This window comes from Vicugna pacos, chromosome 23 (genome assembly GCF_048564905.1).
Source record: "Vicugna pacos chromosome 23, VicPac4, whole genome shotgun sequence".
NCBI classification, from domain to species: Eukaryota; Metazoa; Chordata; class Mammalia; order Artiodactyla; family Camelidae; genus Vicugna; species Vicugna pacos.
The window spans coordinates 32,338,531-32,363,892 of NC_133009.1; the positions used below are offsets into that span (position 1 = coordinate 32,338,531).

Sequence of the window (25,362 nt, forward strand, 5' to 3'; positions counted from 1 at the left end):
CAGCTCTGAGGCAGTTGGACCCACTGACGCACCAAGGATTACATCGCTCTGACTCCATTAACTGTGCTGAACCACCCTCTTCCAGAGATGCTACAAAAGCTTAGAAACCTGCCATGAGCATCTACACCTTGTTCTGCAGTTCTCCAGGGCTGCCTTCCACCTGCCCACTCTGTTGCTCTTCACTCTGTGGCTTTCTTGTTTTCCCAGCTCCTGTTGGCACCCAGTTTTCACTCCATATGGGAAGATGCTCTAGTTTTCTTCCATTATGCAGGCTTTGAAACGGCCACTCATAGAGGGTGTTACTTTCAGAATCTTCCTGCCTGCTCCTTGCCCCCAACCATGAGAAAGAAGGATCATTCCTGAACCCCAGCCACAACGCCTGGGGAGAGTCCCAAGTGTCCCGAGGTAGGGAACTAGAAACCAAAGAAAGTGCATGCATTCCACAAACACCTGGGTCCTCCCCAAATAATCCACACCTCACCCTTTACTTCCTGTGTCACTGCTACACCTACTCAGCTTCTGACTTTCTGAAGTTCATCTGCCTTTTCTAGTCCCCAACTTATCCTAGGCTTGATGGACTCAATTTCCCTGGGTTTAAACCTGAAAATCATATAATACAAGTAAAGGGAATCTTCTACATCATTAGGCTTCTAAATACTTAAAGAAACAGTCCATCAATCACACCTTACCCTCTTCCCTGCTGTTTTATTTAGCATCGGTCCACCCCCCAGCTCTGTTCCTCCCCTTAATCACCCCCAGTCCCCACACACAATTACGTAAGATACAGGACACAGACATTAGCAACCTTGCTTGCCATCCTCTGCATTTACCAGTCTTCACACCAGTCCCCTGTGTTCCGTTCAGATTTTAAAAGGTATTTTAACAAACTAGAGAATGATGGAAAATCCAAAAACTGCCCTATGAGGACCAATTGAAAGAACTAGAAAGTTTTAATGAGAAAAGGGGCCTCTTCAGATCTCTCAATTGTGACAAGTCCTTAGTAATCTGACTATTCCATACAGACTGATTTTAATAGTTCTTCACAGTGTGATACTTTTTGGTAGTCAGTTCTGTCTTGTTTTAAAGGGGGATTTTACTTTAAGTTATATATTTCATAAAACTAGAAAAGTGAGTTATCTGGGGAAAAAAGCTTTGACTATTGCATGAAGAGTTCATGGAGTTACTGTTTCCAATCATCTGACCTTTTCAGATGGGCTGTAATGTTAGATAAAACCTCTTTATCACCAGTGCGTCACACTGGATCCCAAAGCTCTAATTTCCATATTCAACAAGCTCCCTCTTTGCATAGAAATGTGTGTAAAAACAGAATGTTTGGTACAGAAGCCACAGTGCCATTGAAGGTAATTATAGAGACAGTAAAGTTCTTTGATGCCAGAAAAAAATAAATGCTGGGTGTCCCACAGAATTTCAGAACCTGACTTCAAAAGGATCATGGAGGAAGGAAATAAAGTTTAGCATGCTGGACTACTCTACAGCATATATTCGTAAGTATGAGATTCTATCAAACAGTCGATGCATACAATACTGTGACTTGATGTCAGTGACCAGTGGTTGGATGTTTATTTCAGCAGGTTTCTTCTAAGGGAAACAAAGAAACAAACTAGTACACACCTATGTTTGTGTGGCCTAGGCTGTCCATACTTCCACAAAACTTACAGTCACCCCTGTATGAATGAAGCTTCTAAACTAGGCAACAAAATATATATTCCAGTTTTATTGTAGAATATGGTCTTTCATTTTATGTGTTTTGTGTGTGCGCGTGTGTATATGTTTAGATAAAGGTATATTATAAAGTCATGTGTTTCAGAATTGTTTGTTTTAAAAATCATGCATTACCAAATGATGAGTTCCATCATGTAATTAGCTGTACTGATTTCAGATGTAGTTGTTAGGTTTCTATGAAACATTGTTAACTTGATTTTATGAAATTTCTTCATTCTTTAATTCTATGCTTAAGCACAACTACTCACAAATGACTTGTTTTTTTAAAAGGCAAGAATTTTGTGTGCTATAGAAAACAAAATCTCACTAAAATAAAACATGGCTCTAGGTTTTTCTAAAACTTACGTGACATGCTGCATCGTAAAATAAACACATATAAATGCAGATATTGTATATGAACAGAAAGAATTTATCAATTGTCTATCAGGATAATAAAAATGTTTAAATATGTTAAAAGGTTCAATTTAAGGAAATTTATTTTTGTATCACTTGAAGGAAGATTTCATTTAAATGTTAGGGGAAGCTTGAATCTATTTCTGGCATAATATATACCCAACTCAATTGATAACTAATGCATTTATACTCACTCTAAGAATTGGATTCCACAGATAAAATGTATTCCTTTTTTAAAACATTGGAGGAAAAATCATATGGAAAACTAAACTTATTCTAAATATTCTATACTTAGATAGTAAAAGTGCACATTAGTTTTACTGAGAGGATGTTGAAAAATAAAAAAGATAGGTAAATTAATACATAATATTGCATTATGTATTACATGTACATAATATATAATACATAAAATACTGGAAGAAAAAGCAATGGAAAATGCAAATAAAAAGTATAGGAATTTGTATAATATCAATTCATGAAACTAACAAAATTCTAAATAAGGAGTTAATAAATCAAAAATGAAGATAACCATAATCTGGCACTTACAAAGTGGAATAACTATTTCCTTAAAATATACGGCAGGATATTTATAGAAATCTTTGCCAAATGTGCATTCTCCAGGAAGCACCCAATAATTTTGTTTGTTTTTGCTTGTTTTTGTTATTATTTTATTTTTAGGTCAATGGAATTTTTCTACATATCATATCACCAACATGAGAAAAAAATGATTATTGTTGATTTGAAGCTTGGTGAGTTTCTCCAACTTAAATACATTCTATATCCTATCACTTTAAATCATTCTTTCACAGGGAATTCTCTTTTTGTCAAAATAGAATTGTAGTTTATGGAATATTTGAAGCTCATGTTTATTTTTACCAGTAAATGATCATGTATCCTCTAATTTGAAGGGTACAATTTAACTGCAAATGTTCTTAATTGGATTTAACTATAAGCAAAATAAATATGAGCTTATCAATAGGATATTTTAATAAAATCTGTGAAGAACTATACTTTAATTTTTTTTAGAATGTACTTCTTTTGGAATCACCAAAAATATTTCTTAAAAGTTTGTAATTATAAATATGAAAGTGCTTTACTCTGCCACTCTGTACCCTGGTATTATTAAACTATAGATGTGCATATACTGTTTAATGACAAGTATCATTGAATGCAGGACTGCAGATATTTCTTTTTAAACCGCTAATTATTTTGGAAGTTCATAGTCCTCACATGGTGAATTATATTTTCTTCATTTTGTCAGATGAAATTCCAAAGGCTTTTTCTCTTCTCATTTTCAAGGTATGAACATTTTAATTTCTATTACTTTGTCTGCCTTCTACCTTCCACAATTAGTCTGAAATATTTTGTTTTCTGACTCCTTGTTGAGCCTCCCCTTTCCTCCACGTTTAAGCCTTATAAGTTCCTTTACTATACTTTCAGTAGTGTCGCTCTGAAGAAGTAAGAAACTCAGGGGGTCAGTCTGTTCTATTACCAGACGCTGGGTTGCATATCTGTGCACACTTGTGCATAGAAAGCATTATGAGGACATGGGGACAGGCAGAATGTTCTGTGATGTTCCAGCAAAGTGGTGGTGCATAGTGACAGTCAACCCAGCAATAATCAAGAGATAGAATGCAGGCAGGCAACGGACATCCAGTCCCAGAAATCTGAGAAGACAGGCAGCAGGGCTCCAGCCACTGGGACAGCGTCTATCCAGTACGCTCCATTTCTCAATGGCCGAGAAAACCAGGGGACCTCATAAAGCAAGACTGTTTGGTCTATTTTTCCTACGTAGAATACATCTTGTACATAATTCCCCCACTAAGTATTTTCTTTAATTTAATTGTTAATGGTTTTATGTCCTTATATTCTGTTGGCATCCCATAATTTAGTAAATCCGTGACTGTCTGACTCAGAAGACTAGACAACCTCTTAGATGTGACTAGCAAATAGCATGTGAACACAATGCTTCAGGGAAAGCACAGTCTAGCAGGAGCGGTTAAGCCAGAAATACAAATGACATTATTCTGGTATACTTGCATACATTTTTGTATTTTATACATATTTATATTTACATTCCACTCCTTTTCCAACGTCACCCAACTAATGAGCCACTTGGGCCAGAGAACCTCCGTCTGAATTAGTCACACGGCTGCTGCTGGCCTTAGCTGGAATTTACAAAGGTAGCCCTTCCACGACATGGATGAAACCCTACCTGGGGGCCACAGCCTGGCAAGGCGAGTGTGGGTGGAGCTCAGTCCTCTTCTCCAGGTACCTGTGTCGGGGGACAACCTGCGGAACTGTATGTAAGGGGACATCCTCTCGTCCCTTCCCCCCTGCACTCAGGCCTGCCCGAGAGCTCTTCTGGCCAAACGAATCCTCCCTGACAGCCCCATCCCCTCAGTCTGATGCACATGCCCAGTGCGTCTGGATGCCTGCAGCAGGGACCCAGCTAACTATAAAGCTGGAACCTACGCTACTAATGCTGCACGTGAACAACAGAAGGACAGGGACACAAGAACAAACACAAGTGAAGGAAGGAGAACTTACTGGGAGTACATGCACACCGAGGGATGAGTAAGATTAACTGGAACAACGTATTAGGTCTGAGCTGAAATTTAAAAAGAGGAACGAATGCAATCTGACAGAATGTGTGTTTCCTGCACACACAAAAGAGCTTAGGAAATACTTCCTGAGTGACAGAGCTCGAGAGGCTGAAGGATCAGATTCACTGGAACAGAAAGTTTCTGCACATGTGCACTTTTCTAATTTTACAGTTCTATTTCAGAAAAAGGAAATTAGGAAACTGAGAGTGTAATTAACATACCCAAGTTGACACAGCTAGTAAGAGCCTGGATTCAAGCATGTGTCTGTTTTCAGAGCCCAGAATTATTTTGATACACCTGGTACCTCTGAGGAGCCACGGGAGCCCCCAAGCTTGAGCACATCTGGAAATGACTTTACCTTTCCTGTGCTTCGCCCTCCATGGGCGCTGCATGCTGAGACGATTCTGCTTCTGTCGAACAGCTCCACTGAGCTGACAGAAGGAAACAGGGTAACTTGCAAGCAGACAGGAATGTTGGCTGCAGAAACCACCAGTGTGTGCATGCGAATCCCCAGGTCAAGTGAGGAGACGATGAGATATAAAAACTACTCTTAGAGGTAGAGCCTGGGGGACAAGTGAAGGCCTGGGAGAAGACAGGGCTGACCAGATCCACAGACAGAAAAGACACATAAAGGAAAGAAGTTCTCGACTGTCCTCCTTCTGAGAAGATAAGCAGAGAGTGACTGGGTAATCTGTGTCTTAGAGGTGATCACAGAGATGAAGAATCTTCAAACTTGAACAATGTACATTAATGTGGTTCAGGGTCCAACCACACACAGGATCAGTTATGGATAGCTAGTCACTCTAACGGTTTTCTCAGCCTCAGTTATTTCAGTGTTAATCATCTTCAGTCAGGTTAATCTTTCCAGAAAAAGACTTATTTTCATCACACTATTAAAGACCTCAACGAATTATCACCACCAGCAGGATAGAGTCCACCATTCAAGGCCCTCCAGAATCCACCTGCACACACGAACACATTCCTTTGATAAACTCTCCCTTTTGCTTAAACTAGTTTGAATCTATATTTGCCATTGAACCCCAATTTTGTTCCATTCTGTAGGTATATTAAACCACCTTGTCCCTTGGTCCTCCTCACAGTGGAGACCCACAAAGAAAGCCAACTCCATCAGACCACGACGCCCAGAAGTTCTTCTCCCCAAACCACGAATATTCTTAGACCTGCTCCTATGCTTTCCCCAGCCCTTCCACTGACCAGGGAATGGTCACTTCTTTCCGTGCTTCCACTGGGACATCTCCAAGGTCCCAGTCCCCACATTCTGAATCCTCGCTCCGCCTTATTTTTCAGAAAACTGAAATTCTACTGATTTTCTCTTTCCCTGTGTCTTCAACCTCTGTCCATGGCTACTGCAGCCAACCTCAGGCTGAATCACTCACATTGCAGACTTTATGACTGATGTCCTCAGAGATGGGCAGGCCAGAAGGGTCACAGGTCACAGGTCACAGTCCTGCCTCTCCATCTCTAGTAAACCTTTCTGTCCATAGCTTTCATAAGAAAGAAAGAAATGGAGGAAAGAAGGAAGGAAGGAAGAAAGGAAGGAAGGAAGGAAGGAAGGAAGGAAGGAAGGAAGGAAGGAAAGGGGGGGTGGAGTGAGAGATTGGGGGAGGGAGGGGGAAAAGTGCAGGCGGGCTGTGCAAGTATCCGCACATCTGTCCTGGTCTCCATCTCCTGGTCTCCACCCTCCTCCCTCCATTGAAGCCACGCTCACCAGGGTCATTGATGACCTTCTTACTAACAAGTCTGACAGACATTTTTCAGTCTTTTGCTCTTTTCATGTCTTCCCAGCCTCTAACTCTCAACTGGCCACTCTTTACTTCTTGATAACTCATTCCTTGGTTTCTGTGACAGTAGATTCTTTTAATTTTCCTCACAAGTGCCTCTTCGGTCAGTCTCCTTTAAATGTGTGTCTGTCATTTGTCCGTCCTGAGCCAGCTGCTCTTCTCAGTTTACACTGTCTCCTATACCGTCGCATCTTTTCTCGTGGCCTCTCTGATGTGTTTTAGGAAAACTGCCCACCTTCATCTTGAGGGTGAATCTCTCACCTGAACTTGCTTCCTTTCTTTCATCCACTGTGCACATCCAATGACAGTTCCTCCCTCAGAACATCTAAACTCTTCCCCCTCCCCCATTTCTACGGCCACTTTTCTCACCTCAGCCCCTAACGTCCCTCACCTGGACACCTGCAGTCACCTCCTAACTGGTCCCAGTTCCACCCTGGCCACACCACAATCTGTTCTACCACAAAACAGTTTCAAATGTTAGCATTTCTGTTCCGTATTTTACAACCTGCAATGATTTTTCAACTTCTTACTATGAAACGGATGATGGGTGAGGCCTGTCCTGCTTGGCTTCTGTCTGTCCTTACAACTAACCTCACCTCCCACCACCTTCTTGCTGCAACGAACACTCTGGAGGCTTTTTCTTGAGCTCTCTCCCTGCCATACTCTGGACTCACGTGGTGACCACATTCCTTCCATTTCCTCAACTAGGACTTGACTGTTGCAACCTGATCTTGGCACAAGCTGCTCCCTCCCTCCCTCAGCAGGTGCCACACACCCTGTGGGTTCCAGCTCAGCTCCTGCTTTGCTGGGACGACTTCCCTAACCTCCCCACGTGGGGTCAGGTTCTCCTCCTGTGTGTGCTCACAGGCCCCTGGACTCCCTGCTTCAAAGTCCCCGCCAAGTAAATTTCCCCTGCTTGTTAGTGAGGACAGAAGAGGGAAGAGGACCTACTTAGACCCCTGGCAGACAGAATGTGGCACGTAACAAGGGTTCACCAGATGTTGTGAATGAATCAATAAAGACTGACATAAAAACTCACTGTTCATCCTTAATGACTCATTAGAGATAAGTGTGAATGTATGTTTAGCAAAATACTTCCAGCTCTGGTTATAAAGTGTGGAGTTAATAATTTTTAACAAATGTTTTAGTTTGTTTCTCAAAGTAGGAGTTAAAAACCCTCTGTGACATACTCTGTTAGATAGTATCTAGGCTGAATTAACTCCACCTGAGTTTTAAGGTCAAGCTCACACCATCCAGAGCGGGGAAAGCCAGGGAAGCAACACCCCACCCAGAATTCACCCTTCAAAGGCTTATTTTTTAATTTGGCCATTCACACTACCTTATTAGGCTCATCACAAAGAGGCTAATTCTTGCTCAGCATATTGAGAGGCCTTTCTGAAAATAAGAGTTACCCAAAAAGGGAGGACTTGGGAGTTGGCAAGTTCATTGTCAGGAGACCCGGCACGGGGCACTCTTCCTCAAAGAGCTGTGTTTTTTAAAGCCGTCACTTGGTGACTAGGTGGGCCATATGAGTTCTAACGTCACAGCTCAGAGCACCTGGGTTCCCGTAAAATACTTATGAGTCATTTCATTCTCCTCCCTCCTCCCCACCCCTGCCAGTGACTATATCCCATAACTTCAAGAACCTATCCTTATTTTTTCATGATTTATAACATTTTTGTGACTTATAACTTTGTGTTCTTTAGAAATTGATTCTAACATATAATCGTTTTAAATGACTAAATTATACCAAGTACATGCTGTATTTCTTTAGAAAAATGAGCAGGCGGAACTGTTGGATTTGTAAGATGTGCAGAGATGCATCTAAGAGGCTCCCTTCAAAGTAAGTAGCATTTAAGTTCTATTACCATTATAAATCAGTGTATGTTTATTCAACTGCTATCTTAATATATTTTGCTCAGAAAGTAAAATTTGCATTTACACACGAGTAATTCCACCAGAAGGCCAGTCATGCCTTACACTAAGGTTCCGTTTTCATCATTCATGGTTTCCACTTGAGAATTCAGCATGTTTAATGTTTTTAGAGAGTCTATTATGATGAAATATTCTTAGATTTTTTTATAGTGTTAAAACTTTATATGTTAAAATGAGATTCTTTGATCCAGTATATTTACATGGTTCAAACTCTCCATCTACGAAGTGCCAAACACCTTCATCCCTGGTTGGAAGAGGTGAGACTGGAGGGGTTACCAGATGCTCACCAAGCTCCCAAGTCTCTTCCACAATTCGCCACAACTGAAAATGAAGCGTCTGGATGGGAAAGGGCAACGCCTGAGGAGGGTAACAAAGCACTGACTGGATGTGCTCACCTCAGCAGACTCCCTGGCGGAGGCTAAGCAGAGTGCCTGGCCTGGTCCACGTGGAGACCTCAGTTCTGGCCACACGTCCTGCTGCAGTCAGAGCTCCTGGTGCACATGCTCCTGTCCTGAGGCACCCAAAGGTCCAAAAATGCTTACCAGCTGTTATGTGTGTGGAGGAGGAGTGAGGGGGTGGGTAGAAGGAGGCCACAGTGGTGGGTGGAAGAGACAGCAAGACCCAAAACTGAGCATTTTAACTAACGCGCTGAGGCAGCTGAACTGCACGGGCACGTGTGAGAGGAAAGATGGAACAGGCTAGTCTGGGGACAGCTCCCTTCTCTTCCATGGATGCTAGTATTTTCTTGTACCTGCTGTGTGGACCCACCATCAGGGAAGGTGTAGGCCAGGGAAAGAGAGTCACATTCCTGGCAAACCCAGGGATGACAGTCATTTGATAAGTGCTTTACATTCATAACCTAACTTAACTGTCACAATAACTTTGTGAGGTAGATATTATCATCCCCCTTTCATGGACAGTAACACTGAAGCTTGGAGATTTTATGTGAGGCCAGAAGCTATTGAGTACAGCACTGGAATTAGACCCGGGACCACCGGACTCCAAGCACTCCTCACTCCTCTCTCCGCAACGTGCTGACATCACAGGATGCTCCCGTGTCCATCTGATACCTGCTCTCTCTCTCACCAGAGAAGGGAGGGGAAACAAAAAGTTCTAGCAGATGCAAGGACAAAGCTGTTTCGAATTATTCTGACAAAGGGAAACTGGTAGCCATGGGATAGCATGAAACTGGTGAAACACTCAGAAAAAATTACAAGCAAAAATGGGATTAAACCAAAACCAAATTTTACTTCTCAAGTTTATCCCTAACTATAATTACCCCAATCATGATGTATCTCCACAAATCTCATGAATCCTAGACGCAAAGGAATTCCCTTGCCAACGGTCACCAACACTGAAGTTTAAGCTAACCCAGGACGGCGATGGCATCTCCACCCGTATGTAGATTTGATTTTTTTCTACATGACGGCAATAGGTGGACAGAGGTCTGCAGTACACTTTGCCAAGGGCTTTTCTTCCACTGGATTGAAAAAGTTATTTTAGGTTTCTGTTTCCAGAGTTCTAATGAGAGAAAGGAACAATGAGTCAGACACCGTTTCATGGAAATGTCTGTGGAAAGCAATCTTCTCGGCAGTACGCTGTTAAGCTTCAGCACTGATGCAAACCGTCCGTTTGAAACTAGCAAGAGCCATCTGAATTTTTAGAAAACAAGATACTTGACTTTCTTAGGACTCCCAATATTGTTCCATGTCCCAGGTTATTTTTTAACCTCTTTAACTAATCTTCCTTTGTTGTGTTAAGCACCTGCTAATGCTGGTGGCTGTTCCCCGAGCTCCAAGCACTGAGCTCACTATGCCAGGTAACAGCCAATGGGAGGGGCTTGCTTGTTGCCTGTGATTACACATGGTTATTGAAAACAGGAAAATCAAGAACATACCATAAACTGAATAGCAATGAACACACTGAGTATATTAAAGAGGGGGAATAAAGATTCATATGTAAGAACAGTCACTTGCCAATTCACTTCAAAAGGCTCACCAAAATGAACAGAAATGAAGCTTCAAAGCCAGTGTCTTTCACAAATATTATCAAAAATGATAAATAATTTTTTTCATACTGTTTAGGTCAAATGTAATTTGATCTATTATTCATAGTAGTAAAAAACTAAAACCGTCATTGTAAAATAATACAGAGCAAATAACTGAGAAAATATTTATTCATAATAAATATAGAGTTATTAACTTTATTAGATGAATACATGCAAACAAGTTTTGTGGATAAACTCTAAGATTCTAACAGATAAAGGGGCGGACACGTTGCTGGTGGCCACAGCACACAGTGTGTGATCCTTTTAAAATTAAGCATCGATTCTACTTCTGTTCATCTCCCAAGGAACAACCCTAATTGTGGGCACAGCAAGCCTTAATCACAACTGGGCTACATTTGATTTTAATGGTAAAAAAATTAGAAATGATCAAAATGCTCACTGAGAATAATTATGCAAACTATGGAATGCCATTGTAGAATACGCCATCACCACGAGGACAGTGACTATCAGCTGCTATACATTTACAATTATACATTATAACTCTATAGGTGGTCACTAAGACAGCTATGAAGACATATAAAGCTTATTAAAATGTACATACACATCCCCCCACACACATAAAGGACACACACACACAAGCACACAATGATTACTTCTTGATTAAAAGAACACAGGCATTCACCCAACAACAAAACTGAAAAGAAATACAACAAAACAGTAACGATGGTAATTCGGGACCACAGCGATTACAGGACTATGGTTCTTTATCTTTTTGAAATTTATTTTATCAGATTCTCAGGTTTATTCTACTTTTATATTTTTGATAATTCTAATCATTTAGAAAGTAAAAATTAAATGTAAAAGATCAATAGGAGATAAATTTCCATCCAAAACCACGCACAAATAGAGTGTAGCTATATTTTAGCATCATTTTCAAGACAGTGTACTTCTGTTTAGTTCAGCACAAACCTTGAGAACCCTTCAATACAATGAGCACCTTCTGTTTCTTTTCAAAGCCTGACTTCGGAGGAAGTATTACAGTGGGCACAGTCTTTCGAAAAATTGATGGCTACAAAATGTGAGTATTACATACATGTCAGTTCTTAGTAACTAGTCAGTCTTATTCTCGGGGGGACAGGCAGGCACTTGTGCTGAACGTGTGCTGTTCAGACTTCTCAGCGGTAACTGCCACAGGTAAAAAAAGAAAACCTGAAAATGGTTTGCTGTGTCAACCACTATTATTTTCTTTGGTGTTAATTAAAACAAGATTAGTCACTGTGAATATTTCTTCTTCACAAGTCTATGTGTAAAACCCTTGGAAAACGTGCTTAAATAGTAACACACTGAAATACACTGCCTTCCCATCACTTTCTAAAGTTATCATATTTTTAAAAAAAAATGAACAATTTGCTGTTCTTCATGCCTTGAGGAGTATGAATAAATTTGAGTTTTGATGTTCTAGAACTCCTCAAAGTTTAGTTCTAACTTCTATCAGTGTGTGATTTAAGACTTTATATGAGTCTGTGTTGACTGCATGTGAGTACCCACATTCAGACGGAACAGAAAGGTGAGAGCAGTGGACCCGGGAAGGTGAAGTCAGAGGCTTGATGCCAGAAACAGAAGGCGCAGTCCCTTGTGTTTGGGGTCGGAAATTGGGAGGCTGTAGGAAATGTTAACTATCAGATAGGTTGACTGTTCACACTGCTGACTATGGAGGGGACTGGGTGTTTGCCAGCGAGGGTGCTGGCGGTGACTCTGGATCCACTTCCTCCTGTTCTCCCCACCCCCAGGGGGCGGCCTGGATCCTGGGGCACCGCCTGCTCCTCCGACCCCAGGCCAGGCCCTCCAGGGGAGGAGGCAGCCGTCACTGCCTGGCCTGCTGGGCAGTGGCAGTTGGAGTAGCCCCTGGCGACTCGCACTGAACAGCCCTGACAGCCACCCTGGCTGTGACCTCACGCCCACTTAGTGCAGGGACCCACACCTCCAGGCTCGTCCTGCCGGAGCCCCCGCCCCACACAGCAGCCCTTTCCGGTGAACAATTAAGGCCTCGGTTTCTTTCTTTGTCACAACCACCCCTACCTCTCCCTTTTCAGGTGTTCTTCATCCACTTTGCCAGCATGATTGTAAATTTTTTTCTAAAGTATTTGTTTGGTCAACTTTAGGACACTGGACTAGGAGGGAGAGACAAGAGTGTCTGTTTAGTCAGCCGTAATGACTGATCCTCTGCTATAAATTCAGATTTCAGTCCCAACCCCCCCGTAATCCATATTTTACAACATTGCCAGGTTAATCTCCCTCTTGGAGTTTCAGATTCTTCATCTGCAAAATGGGATCGTATCATCTGTCCCTCAAGCACCATGGTGCACATTAGATACAAGCCCCCAGCTCAATGCCCGAGACAGATGAGGCACACCGTCATAAAGTGCTGGTCTTGAATATCCTTCCTTTTTCTCTGCTGCCTATCAAAAAGTCCAGAAGCTCTCACTTGGTTTCCAGGACTCTACACCCTAACCCAGCAGACTTTCTCACACTGACCTGCCCTGTCCCTTTACATCACGTGCCCTCTGTCACCATGACTATTCCTCCATCCTGTACGTGGACGGCTCTCCTGGTCCAGGCTTCACACAAAGTACCCCCTGCCTCCTCTATCAATTCTTCCCACCCTTAAAAGCAAAATTCAAGTTCCACTTTTTCCTCTTGGAAACCTCTTGGAAATATTTTTTTCTCTCTCCTCTGTTTGCTAATATCATTATTTATTTTGCTTCTAATTATAACTATTCTAGGTTTTTTCCACAGCCACTTTCTCACTAAATGCAAATTCCCTAAGAGCACAGATCACCTCTAATTCACCTTTCATCTTTCCTCCCAGAGACTAAAAATGTGTTCTGGACCCACTGGGCATGCAATAAATGTTCAGCGAATAAACACAAGACAAATAGAAAAGATCAAAACACTAAGCCATATTATGTAAGACTGTCTGTGCCAGTCCTGGAGGCCTCGTCAACAAAGTGAATAAAATTACTCAGAAGTAATTTCAAGTGGGAGCTTGGCTAGAATTAGCAATTTAGAGATTAAGCATCATGAGACTAAGTTAAGTCTACAGAAAAGATGAAGACAGGAAGACAGCATATTGCTCTTTATAAAAACCAGCAAAAACGGGGTAAGAATCTTACCAGAAATTGAGTTACTGCAAAATTCACGTACAAATTCAACAATCACATAAAATTAAAAAAGCTATAAAAAAATCATTCTATGGGACATGCAATCAGAAAGATAAAACTAAGAATAGAAACATTAAATGTGCCAGAGAAGAGAGTGTGTTTACATCAACCAAGGACAGGAGTAAAACACACCCCATAGCTAAGCTATGCGGATGCCTCTACACGGACTGGAAGCCTGTGTCTGAAGAACGTGTAGTTCAGAAATGATGTGGGAAAGATTCTCACAAGAGGCAAATTTTGAGCTGGGATTCAAAGGACTCAGAGTGTTATAAAATGATAAAGAGGTCTGATTGTATTTTAAAGATAGAAAATGGTTTTAGAAGAGGTACAGTAAAGATAAATGAGTACTTCTTTCAATGAGGAAATCTAGTGTGTAGGATTCCTCAGGATTTGGTGTGAAAAATGATCTTATTAAAACAATCTCCACAATGAATTAAGCAGAAAGTACCCTGCAAAAGTTCCAAGTCTACAGATGACAGAGTGTCCTCCAAGTTCTCAAATGTCCCAGTTTTTAGCAAAAAATTATTTTCAAATGGGCAAAAAGTAGTAATAAATTTTTTAAATGGGTCAGGAAAAATCTGTCTGAGCTATTTATCTACCCCCCAAAATACCTGAGAACTGCCAAAGATTTTTCCTTGAGTGAGGGCTGACCTAAAATATGATGCTGCACCACAAAATATCATCAAAGTGTTAGGCATCACTAAGGTGAAAAATGGGAAGAAAATCCTGTGGGTATTTCTGATGCGAACCTAGAAGAATCTGTATTTCTTATGTCTAAATCTAGTAGAACTAGAAAAGGTACAGAAATGTGCATTAAAATGACCAGAGAACCAACAATCACCTAAAATCTGACGGCTCTTCCAATTGGCAAGGTCAAGACTGAAAAATAATTAAAAACAAAACTTTTGACTAATCAAAGTTTTATTTTTGATTTTGATTAGAATGTCAGAAAACAATGTCAGAAAAAGTGCAGAAGGCTCATACATATATTTATTAGCTAAATCTCAAAAGATCGGGATAGAGGTTGCCCACTAATATTCAAGTAAAGCATATTTAATGTAAATAAAAATGAGTTCAAAACTGCAACTAACGCCTGTGGATGAGTCATCCAGTCCTCCCACACCTCTGGCCGCCTACAGGGTCACTGTGCTCGGCTCACGTGCTCCCTCTAGAGGGAAGGGACAGACAAACAGGCAAATAATTAGATAAATTAATTTCGGAAAGTTATAGTGCTTTGAAGAAAATAAAACCAGGCCATAGGACAAAGAAAGGCAGGAGTAAAAGGGCAATTCAATGGGATGATTAGAACCAAACTGTCAGAAGGTGTAAAATTTGAGTTAAGAACTGCACAGTGAGAAGCAGGCAGCAGCACTGGGGCCTGGGGACAGAGTGGGCCAAGCAGAGGACACCATGTTCAAAAGGCCCAAGACATGAGTGAGGTTAGTGCCTTCAAGTAACAAAAAGAAATGCAACATGACAGGAGCACAGGGCCTTAGAGGCCACGTGAATGACCTTAAACTGCTGAGTAACAAGTACTCATATGCTTTTAAAATACCCTCTGAGGCTGGGGGAGGGGCAGGGGGAAGGCTGGTGGGGGGGTGTCAAGAGATACAATCTACTAGGTATAAAATAAACGGATACAAGGATGCCAATAAAGTAATTTGAATGTGTATCTGTATTTGTAAAGATGAACGAATACTGGCTAGAAAGAAAGGTAAACAGAAACAGAAGACTGAAACAGTAAAAGAAAATACACCAAACTGTTAACAAATTTCTGTATTAAAAACAATGTATGGTACTGCAAGTTACTTTTACAATAATACAGCAAAGAGAAGTTAGGAGAAAAATCAGAAGTGATGAATATCACAGAAGTCGAACCAGAGACCTTCTTTTTTTTTTTTTAACCAGAGAATTTCAATGAAACATTTATTTTAAAGCTTCACACAGAGGCTGGTAGAATTATGGGATTCATTTTCCCCAGTGGTACATATTGAAAATAAAATGGATTTAACATTGTTTTAAACACATTTCTGATGGCAGATTGTAACATAGCTCACTTTTAGGGTTTACTGCATGGCATGAGCCCTGCTGCTCTGCAGAAAACCATCCCAGAAAAGGTACCTGGGCCACTGTTCTGACTCAGCCAAGAGGAGTGTCACGTCTCCTTTCTGCATCAAGACGCCAGCCTGTGTCACCTTGTGTGTCATAGAAATGTTCATTTCAGTAACTGGTTTAAAAAGAACACGCTAGGGAGTCCCAAAAGCACCACGCTCATTCTTCAAGAAAAAGATGTACACTGTGTATGACATAAAGCTACTTCTTCCCTCTTCTCAGTTTAATGAGAATGAGCAATTCCGTGGTTCATCCCTATTACTGTGCTCAAGTAGAATCATGATCTCTAGAGCAGAATGCTCAGAAAAGAGCATCATTTAAAACTTCAGAACAGGCTACACTGGGCTGCGTGGCCTCATTTGGAAAAAGCTTTCCCACCTTGTGTTTCCCTTGGTATATGAGTCAGTAGAAATTCTAAACAGAGCAATTCAGTTCTGACTTTAATAATTGCTCAGATTCCCGGAACACTTTTGTACAAATGGGTTTTGGGCTGCTTACTTGGTTACTGTAAAAATTAGCCCAACGAAGACAAAAATCTGTAAAACGTACCAAAATCACATCGGAAATATCAGACAGCTTCAGGTGGTCCAGGTCAGCTGGCACTAGGTTGTGATACAGTAACACCTAACATCAAAATCCCACTAATTTACAAGAAAGCTGCGTTTCTTGTTCATGCTACACAACGACTGGGGTCAACTGTTCCATGTCTTTCTTCTGGACTTCAGGCTAAAGGAACAGCTCTTCCAGGATGTGTCCCTCTCACAGTGGGGGAAGAGCAATGGCAGAACGACCTGATGGTCCTTAAGCCTCTGCACGCACCTGCACGTGGCACTCCGCATGCATTTCCTTGGCTAGCACAAGTCCAATAAGCAAGGCTGATACACGTGGGGCCTGAAAGTATAATCCTCTGACAAGAAGGGCAGGAATAACTGAGAATAATACTACAATCTACCACATCAAGTGTCTATATAAAAATATATATCGCAACACAGAGATGGCTTCATCAGCAGAGAACTTGGGTAGGCTGAGAACTGTTGAACCCTCTGGTCAGCCCCAAAAGATCCTTCCTTCCCTCAGTCAGGAGGGAAGTTAAAGAATACAGATACAGATGCTCGAATGATCTAAATTAAACAGCTTTAAACCATTTCATATACAGTTAAGTTCAACATAAACATAAACACAAATTCAGAATACTGTGCCATGGAATCTAACGCTTGTTTCCAAAATACCTCCCTAACCCCACCCACTCCTCCACTCAACCCATCCAGGTACCCCGGTGGCTAACTCTCATTCCAGGATCTGTAGATTTTATCTGGTATCTCACCTTCTTCCTGGTCCATAACTCATTCCTTTATTTTAGGAGCCTTATTTTCTGTTCCTAATAAAGCAGTCAGAATTTCTCTAAGTCCAAAGTATATCAAACTGTTTTTCATTTTCTTAAAGAGAACTCTACTTTTTTCAATACACATGGCAAATTATCAGCTTCCAGCTTTACTTGTGAGGCTAGAAATGGGTTTTTGTTTTGCTGCATTTTGTTTTTTGGTTGGCCTCCCCATTCAGCTGTTTCTCTAACAGGAACCCCAGTTACTACATCTGTTCTCTGACCCTAGCTTTCTGTCTGTGCCTGTGATGAGGTGAGGCAAGTTCTTAAAGTTAATTGCTCTGAAAACAAACTCCTTCTTTTAAACTGAAGTTAAAATATGTTCCCCATTGGGTGGAAATATCCAATCAATATCATTTCCTATGTGACATTTTTACACATGCCCTACACGCACCTTGTCTGTCCTCTCAATTCAAACTATGTTTCTTTTGAATCATCTCCCATCCGACGTCATGAAGCTTACACCTGCTCACATGAGAGTAACGAACTATGCTCTAATTCTGTGTCTCCCTAGGAGGCACATTTCCCGCAGATGCCAGCCTTTCTGAACCCTAATGCCTCCTTAGAAGTGGTCTGCCTCCCTTTGAGTTTTTCTCTTTATACAAAATACCTTAACTGTTATCTTTATTTCTGTATCACTGCTGACAGAGCCAGCAGAAGCCAAGGCATCAAGGAGCCTGGTCTTCCAGTGCTGGGAAACTCAGTTCAGTCTCTCATGTGAAGATCTGGGAAAATCTGATTTTACTCACCATGGCCATTCCCTTTGACTTACTATTATTTCTTGTAACAGTTAATGATACTAAGTGTTGTCCATCAAAATCGTATGTTTGGTCACACAGTCCACGTGCCTACATACACATTTCTGTCACTATCGATGGAAAGTTACATCGCTGTTTTATCACTTAGCAATTCAACTTCTCAGATAGGCCAGGAGACTTCCTAGTTGCCAAAAGAAGTTTAATATTTTTCTCAGAGTGTTCATCTTGAATATTGAGAACACCTGGTCTCCGCAATGAGTCTTATTTCTGTGTTAGATTTGTGAGCGCCCACCTAACCCCCTCTTCAAACAGGAGCGCCTACAACATAGTGGCTCAGTCAGAAAAGCTCCTCCCACCCACCTGCCCTTATCCACCGACTGCAGAAAGGCAGCGGCAGACCGGAGCTGGGGAGGAGCATTTCTGGCATCAAGTGTCATCTGATGGCTGCTCCACACATACTCACCGTCCTGGTCTAGATTCTGAGGCAGTTTCCAACACCCCATTGAATTCCATTCTTTGCCTAGTCCTTCACTGCTCGTGTGAACCACAAACCATGACTAGGAAGTTGTATTTTTCATTATCCAGGTTCTCCTGCTCTAACTGGATACTGAGAAACACCCCAGGCTATACGTTCTGATCAATTTATGACTTCTACACGGTTTGGGTATTTTCCAACCCTGACCTGTCTGTTTAGCTTTTAAACCTTGCTCTCACCCTGCAGTTTGTCCTGGGGTTTTAGATTTTCATGTCAGTTTCATGATCAGAGCTCTGCCCGCTGATCATATTTAAGCCCTGTTTCTGGGTCCTGGTGGCCCATCCTAGACGCGCTCACACTAGTGGGTATTCTGCTCTGAGTACCTCAGCAAAAGGGAATAAAGGGATGACCCTACTACCACCGACTGGTGTTGTCAGGACAAGCTTCAGAAGTACAAATCTAAGTGTGGTGTGTGTGGTGGGGTGTGTGTGTATCTGTGTGTCTGTGTGTATCATTATATAATGTTCACTTGTTAAATAATTTGGGAGCTTTGATTCAGGCTTCAGTTTTAACCTGCATTAAACATTGTTCAGATTTTTTATGATTTTGACCCATGAGAATAAACTGATTTCTCCTCTACTTTTAGATGGGCCAGTAGTCTATGCAGCATACTTAAAAATGGAGCACAGTGATGAGAATATTAAATTCTGGATGGCATGTGAAACCTATAAGAAAACTGTGTCACGATGGAGCAGAACTTCCAGGGCCAAGAAGCTTTATAAAATTTACATCCAGCCACAGTCCCCTAGAGAGGTAACTACCTGGCAATACTGGTACCCGGAAATCAGTGCATTCCAGGGAGGCGTCAGTATCTGCCAGGCACGGATAAGTGCCAGCACTTCACGCCCAGTGTCTCCTACAGTGTTAGGAGATGCCAGTAGTGTTAACCCTACTTTACAGATAAGAAACCCAAATCTGAGAAGTTAATTAATGTATTCAGTGTCACAAAGCAGTTAAGTGGGAAAGTTAGGTCTTAGACTCCAAAGTCTCTCCTCATTAAATTATCATAATTCTCAGGAAATTAAAAAAAAAAAGTAGACCTAGTAGGAAGAACTGACTTTGCTACAAGGAACTACAGACACACCATAAACAGACATGTTGACTCCCCCGTGGAGTCGGGCACACACAGTCCATGCCATCACACCAGAGCTCACTGTTCACCTCTGCCAGAATCCAGCAAACCCAGCAAACATCCACACTGACCTTACTGCCAATCACTTACAACTGCAGAAAGAAAACAGAGTCATGAGTGAAACAGATACACTGAGATTCCTCCTGGTGGAGAGAGAACGAGGAATGAAGATCCTTGCCAAGAGGAGAGAAGGGCAGAGGATGCTTCCAGAGGACAGTCCTACGTTACTGACTTGTTCCTCAGAACTTCTGTCTGGAAATACCTGGTTTATTGGAATAACCACTTACCAAAAGCATAGAGTATTGGTTTATTGAAATAACCACTTCTCGCCTCTATTTCTCTACTTCACTTTTTTCTCATTTCTGGGCATATTCAGTTAAATCAACATTCAGGACTGTTAAGGAAGATAAACTTCAAAATAGCACCAACTTCCCTTTTTTTTTTAAAAAGAGGCCGCCATCCTATAAACTTCCTTGTTTGTAGACTTCACTAACAAACCATTTGCATCCACCTAAGTAAGCAATGGTTTCTGAGATTTCCCTGGTTTGGGGCCTCATGTTTTACGGGGGTTTTTTAAATCTAAGATGTGAAGTTGGATGTTTACTTTATAAAAAGCAAGACGTTTATCTCTTGTAAGTCTTTTTAGATACCAACGAAGCTGCAAACAAAATTACCGTATTCCACTGAAAGGGGGGGTGGGGTGTAAGTTAGACCCTTCCATCCCATTTTCACGTTCAGTCACGCCTTCTTACGCTCGACATGTACTTTCCCTTTTCAGATTAACATCGACAGTTCGACAAGAGAAACCATCATCAGGAATATTCAAGAACCCACTCAGACATGTTTTGAAGAGGCTCAGAAAATAGTGTACATGCACATGGAGAGGGACTCCTATCCCAGGTTTCTGAAGTCAGAAATGTACCAGGCGCTTCTGAAGACCAGTCGTCCCAACAGCAACTCCTGACCACCACTCAGACGTTTCAACTGAAGGTGGTATATTCAAAGTACTGGGCTTGTTCTTTTAATATAAAAAACCCATAAAATCAGAAATAGAGTAGGAATGAAATAGAAGAAATTAAACTGTCAACAAGGAGAAACAGATCCCAAAAAGGATGGACTCCAGGACTCTTATAACATGAACAACATAGTGTATGACACACATATGTAGCTCACTTAATACATAAGAAAAAGGAAGGTCTTTCTTCATGACATCAAAATTATAAAGTTATTACTGTAGAAGTCAACTAATGGATGTCTCCTTATTAATGAAATTTTGCTGTCATACTACCCAGATCAGTTCTTTAAAAACTGTAGCTAAATGAGCTGTGTCTCTAGCATGAACGTATTCTTTACAGTGCTCATAATAACTTTAATTACTAGATAAACTTGGTACTCAAAGTACAATCAGCTGTACTGTATGATAAGCAATATAAAAAGATGTGTTCTTGGAAGATATTTTATCTGTAAAATTCTCCTTCTATTATGTCCATAACTGAACTTCTATACGGCATGTGTCTCGTACATGTGAAAAATTCCAAGAGTCTAAGCTATTTAAACATATGAAATTCTTCATTTACTTCTATAGTTATATAGGGTATAGATTTTGGTTCCTATGTTTTGCGAATTTTTTGCTATCACAATTTGAATCCCTCATGGTCCTGATAATCAGTAAATCCAAATATAAACTAAAAAGTTTATAAATATATGACTTTTTTCCAAAGACATGATAAAGTTGTTTTTCCAGTAAGACTATTTTTATTTGTCCTGTCATAGAAGATTCTTAGAATATCTCAGAAGATTCCAGAAGAAAGAATCTCTATTTCACTTGCTGCACTCAGCATACGGCGTAGGGTGACTGCGCCAGAGGAGTGGGCGAACACTCCGTGCTTTTGATAAAGAGTAAGATACCTAAAATACTTAATCACAGTTTTTTTTCCAAAGAATTAAGTGTAGGAAAAATTTTAGTTTTACTATGAGAAAAGTGTTTCTCAGATCTCAAATTTGACTGAAACAGCATTACTATTTCCAAATTACACTAAACCTAAGATGCATCACATAAAAATGAACATTAAATGGAATTATTCTCATTAAGCAAAGAATTATTATAACACAGAACCAATATTTGGAGTTTCATTTCTGAGAAGGAGAATCAGCTTTGCAAAAGAACATTTTTTTGTTGTTAAAAAGTACACAGTTGGTTAACAGGGCTCCAGTCACTTGTAGGAGGTGTTACCGCAGTGGTCCAATTCTACCTAACCCACTGAATTATTTATTTTCTTTTAAAAATACCCATGTAAGAATACAGGTTAAAGTCTTAGATCTCTGAACATGACAATGATCCCCAGCCACAATAAGCCAGGAAAAAAAAAGTTTCCACATGTTTCAAACAGTCTCCACATCTCACTCCACCAGCAGTCTATTTATGGGCAAGTCGGAAAGCTCATACACAGGTGGCCGTGATGCACGTGGTTTCAAACACCTGGGGCCCTTCTCGTTCACCTTGTACTAAGTCAGCCAAGCACCGGCAGCACAACAGATTCTCAGCATCCTCTGCTGCTTATTCCTCCCCCTGTGCTGCAATACGGGACAGGCCAGAGTTTTCAGTTCTGCTTGTGCTTTTGCCGCCTGGTGATAAGGAACAAAGAGCTCTGGACGGAGGCGCAAAGCAACTGGACCAGTGCCTGTTCACTCACCTGATGTCTTTGTACCTTCAGCACCAAGAGGCCGCAGTTTCCTCATCTATCAAACAAAAAATGGGACTAACTGATGGAGTGGGCCCCGTGCAGTATGTTCTATTACATCCTGTTACTAATGAATTCATCATTTCCCTCAGGCTCATTCCTACAATACTCAGTTTGAAGAGTAACTCCTCCCAAAGTTGACATTTTCATGGGACAGTGGATAATGAACTACTCATTTCGTGTTTAACATTGGTTAAGGGAGTTCTGAAATTTTCTACTAGGAACTGAGAATTTAAACTTAAAGTGCTATCTCTTCAAGAATTCTACATGGAAGTATGTATTTCACGTGACTAATAGTTAAAATAGCTTTCAGATCATTTTAACTTAATATGTGAAATCCTGTTCATTTTTCTTGGGATTTTTAAAAATAATAAATATTTCAGTTTATTAAAATAATTCAAAAATTGATGTTATTTATCAAATGGCTACAAAGACATGTTCACATTAACACATTTTCACATGATACTTGTTTTATCCTTAGTATTTTCAGATTAATAAATTAAAACATATTGTTAGATTTCTGGTATCAAACCTGGATATATTTATGATTTTTTTCCGTTTTTAGACATACATTTTCAAATTCTGGAAATGTACAAGATAAGCCTTCATTGTCTCCTCATAAAAAAAAAATAAAGCCTTAACTTCTCCAAAAGAAGACAGTGACAGGGATTTGTACAACTCAGATTCAAGCATCTTGGCATAGACGAACACTTTACTCTTTATAATGTATCAGTCACACCATAGTTTCATCAACTGCAAAGGGCTTTTTACCAGTTTTGGAAGAATGATTATAGAAAAGAGATGTGTGAAGCTGTCTTCAAAGACATAATAGGGTGTGATGTGAAGAAAATCATAAGATCTCACTGCCTCCAAATATCTTTCTCATATCTGGGACCTGAAATTCCCATCATGGTCATAAAAGATGAAGTGTGGCATCTGAATCCAAGCTTTAAGTGAAGAGTGAATACTCGTGCTGACACCTTACCCGCTGCCTAGCAGAAGGAGAAACTCGGGGAGAGAGACTGCAGGCACGGAGCAGGCACAGGAAAACAGACTGAGAGAACACAGCTGCTGGTGATGAACGGCCAGCAGATGCCAAACAGGACAAGTAGAAGGGGACTTCTTATTAAAATCTCCCCATGTTGTTAACAGAAAATCAAAGGGGGAAGGGGGGCCTTAGTTTAAAAAGCAGTTATTAAGAGGAACAAGCTATTTTATATAAAATAAATTAGCTGTAAGGATATATTGTCCAGCACAGGGAATACAGCCAATGTTTTATAGTAACTTCAAATGGAATATCATCTAAAAAATCTTGAATCACTATGCTGTGCACTTGAAATGAATATAATATTGTAAGTCATCTATACCTCAATAAAAAAATAATAATAAAATAAAGTACATGGGAAAAAAATGTGCCTGTTCAGGCTATTCTGAACTACTCTTTCCCACTGAAAAAACTGATGTTGGATGATTAAAAAACGCAGCTATCCCTAATTGCTAATTATACATTTTAATAGAAAAAATGAATACCATTCCTATAAAAATAAAAGAGCAAGTATTAAACTCCCAAACAAACAGTATTTGTAAATGTATTCCTTTAATAATAATCTACCCAACTCCTATCGAATACAGATACTGGACATATGAACATTAATTAGATGAGGCTTCTGCTCTCAAGGATGTGTGAGCTGGTAATCAAAACACAGAACAGTAACAGCCAAGGCTGGCATGTGTACAGAGAGCTGCAGCTTCCCAGCAGAAGCATGTTTTCCCCTCCCAGAACCTAGAGGGTGCAGGAGAGGTGATGTGTCAGATGGTTCTTGAAGAGTAAGCAGAAATCATACAGAGGAAAGGGGAGGCAGAGCGGACTGAAACGAGGGCCGAAGAAGGGAAATCCTGCGGCAATTAGGAAGATTTAAAAGAAAGTGGAGGCTCTGAATCGGATCTAAGTTCAAATCCTGGCTCCAAAACAGTTAGCACTCAGCTCTCTGAACCTTGTTTTCTCTTCACCGTAAAATGATAATAACAGTAACATTAATAACATCTACCTTGCAGGTTTTTGTATATTTAAAGGCAGAGCAAGTCTTGATTCTCTCTGTTCAATAAAATTGAATCATATTATTAGTGGCCATAAAAGTTCAAATGGGAGGTGGTGATAGTCCAAGCTAGGCGAATGAGGAAAAGAGAGACATTTCTGTGGGAAGAATGGTTAGCTGATCAGATAAGGGACGTGAGGAGAGATCAAGGCTGATCCAAAGCTTCTAATAGGAGTATCAGGGTAAGTTCTGATGCCCTGAGTGGAGAAAGGCAGCTTGGGAAGATGAGTACGTTTGGGGGACCTGCTCGGTGTGAGGGTCCACGTGCCATACCTGGGACTCCAGAGAGAAGTGGAAATGTAGACCCAGGAACCACTGGCAGAGCTGAGTCAGTGACCAGACAAGGTCTCAGAGGGAAACTGCAGAACAGGGAGCAGAAACCCAAGCACCTAATCAAACCTCAGAGAAAAATAACAAACTAATGACTCCTACATTCTCACCGTAGGCTCATCGTGGTATTTATAGCACTGATAATGACCGTTTATTGAGTCTTACCATATAGCGGATATGGTGCTATGTGTGTTGATACATTATTCATTCATTCAACACACAGTTACAGGGGCACCTGCCCGATGCCAACCTGGTTCCCAGAGACACGGATTCACCCACAAACCAAGCAGAAGACATGGCTACCCTCACTTAGCCTGCATTGCCATGATGTAATAAAGCAGTGACCAAATAGATGAAGTCACACCAGACTATGACAAGTGCTATAAAGAAGGAAAAACAGACCGTATGATAAGAGAAGCAGAGGCAGGACACGGACACACTGGAGAAAGTAGTCAGGGGACCCTCTCCACATACTTTCTGGGCGCCTCTGTCCTGACAACCCTAATCGGGGATGAGGAATCCAAGGCTTTGAGAAGTTACTACTTTTTCAGGGGCTCTGGACTAGAACA

At 40.9% G+C, this 25,362-nt stretch overlaps 1 protein-coding gene and 2 long non-coding RNA genes across 3 annotated transcripts in view; 1 reads left to right on the top strand and 2 right to left on the bottom strand.

The window, feature by feature from the left end:
• LOC107033465 (uncharacterized) overlaps nt 1-25,362 on the bottom strand; it is a 282,054-nt gene that overhangs the window by 173,770 nt on the left and 82,922 nt on the right. The gene's annotated exons all lie outside the window — the stretch shown is intronic.
• Nucleotides 1,337-20,725, top strand: RGS13 (regulator of G protein signaling 13). Its single transcript, XM_072948744.1, has 7 exons — nt 1,337-1,505; nt 2,815-2,885; nt 3,398-3,435; nt 8,319-8,387; nt 11,504-11,565; nt 19,081-19,247; nt 20,405-20,725. Exons 3-7 carry the CDS (start codon nt 3,398-3,400, stop codon nt 20,588-20,590), a joined length of 522 nt encoding a protein of 173 aa, XP_072804845.1. The 5' UTR covers nt 1,337-1,505; nt 2,815-2,885; the 3' UTR covers nt 20,591-20,725.
• On the bottom strand, nt 9,708-24,822 carry LOC140688786 (uncharacterized). Its single transcript, XR_012063610.1, has 3 exons — nt 24,737-24,822; nt 22,320-22,365; nt 9,708-10,000 (listed from the first exon to the last, which is right to left on the bottom strand). It is a non-coding gene; the product is annotated as an uncharacterized lncRNA (long non-coding RNA).

Excerpts from the sequence above, each read along its gene's own strand:
- RGS13 (XM_072948744.1), top strand. The coding sequence starts at position 3,398 with ATGAAATTCCAAAGGCTTTTTCTCTTCTCATTTTCAAG. Across the intron at positions 3,436-8,318 it reads TTTCTCTTCTCATTTTCAAG|AAAAATGAGCAGGCGGAACT; the intron begins GTATGAACATTT and ends GTATTTCTTTAG. Across the intron at positions 11,566-19,080 it reads AAAATTGATGGCTACAAAAT|ATGGGCCAGTAGTCTATGCA; the intron begins GTGAGTATTACA and ends CTCTACTTTTAG.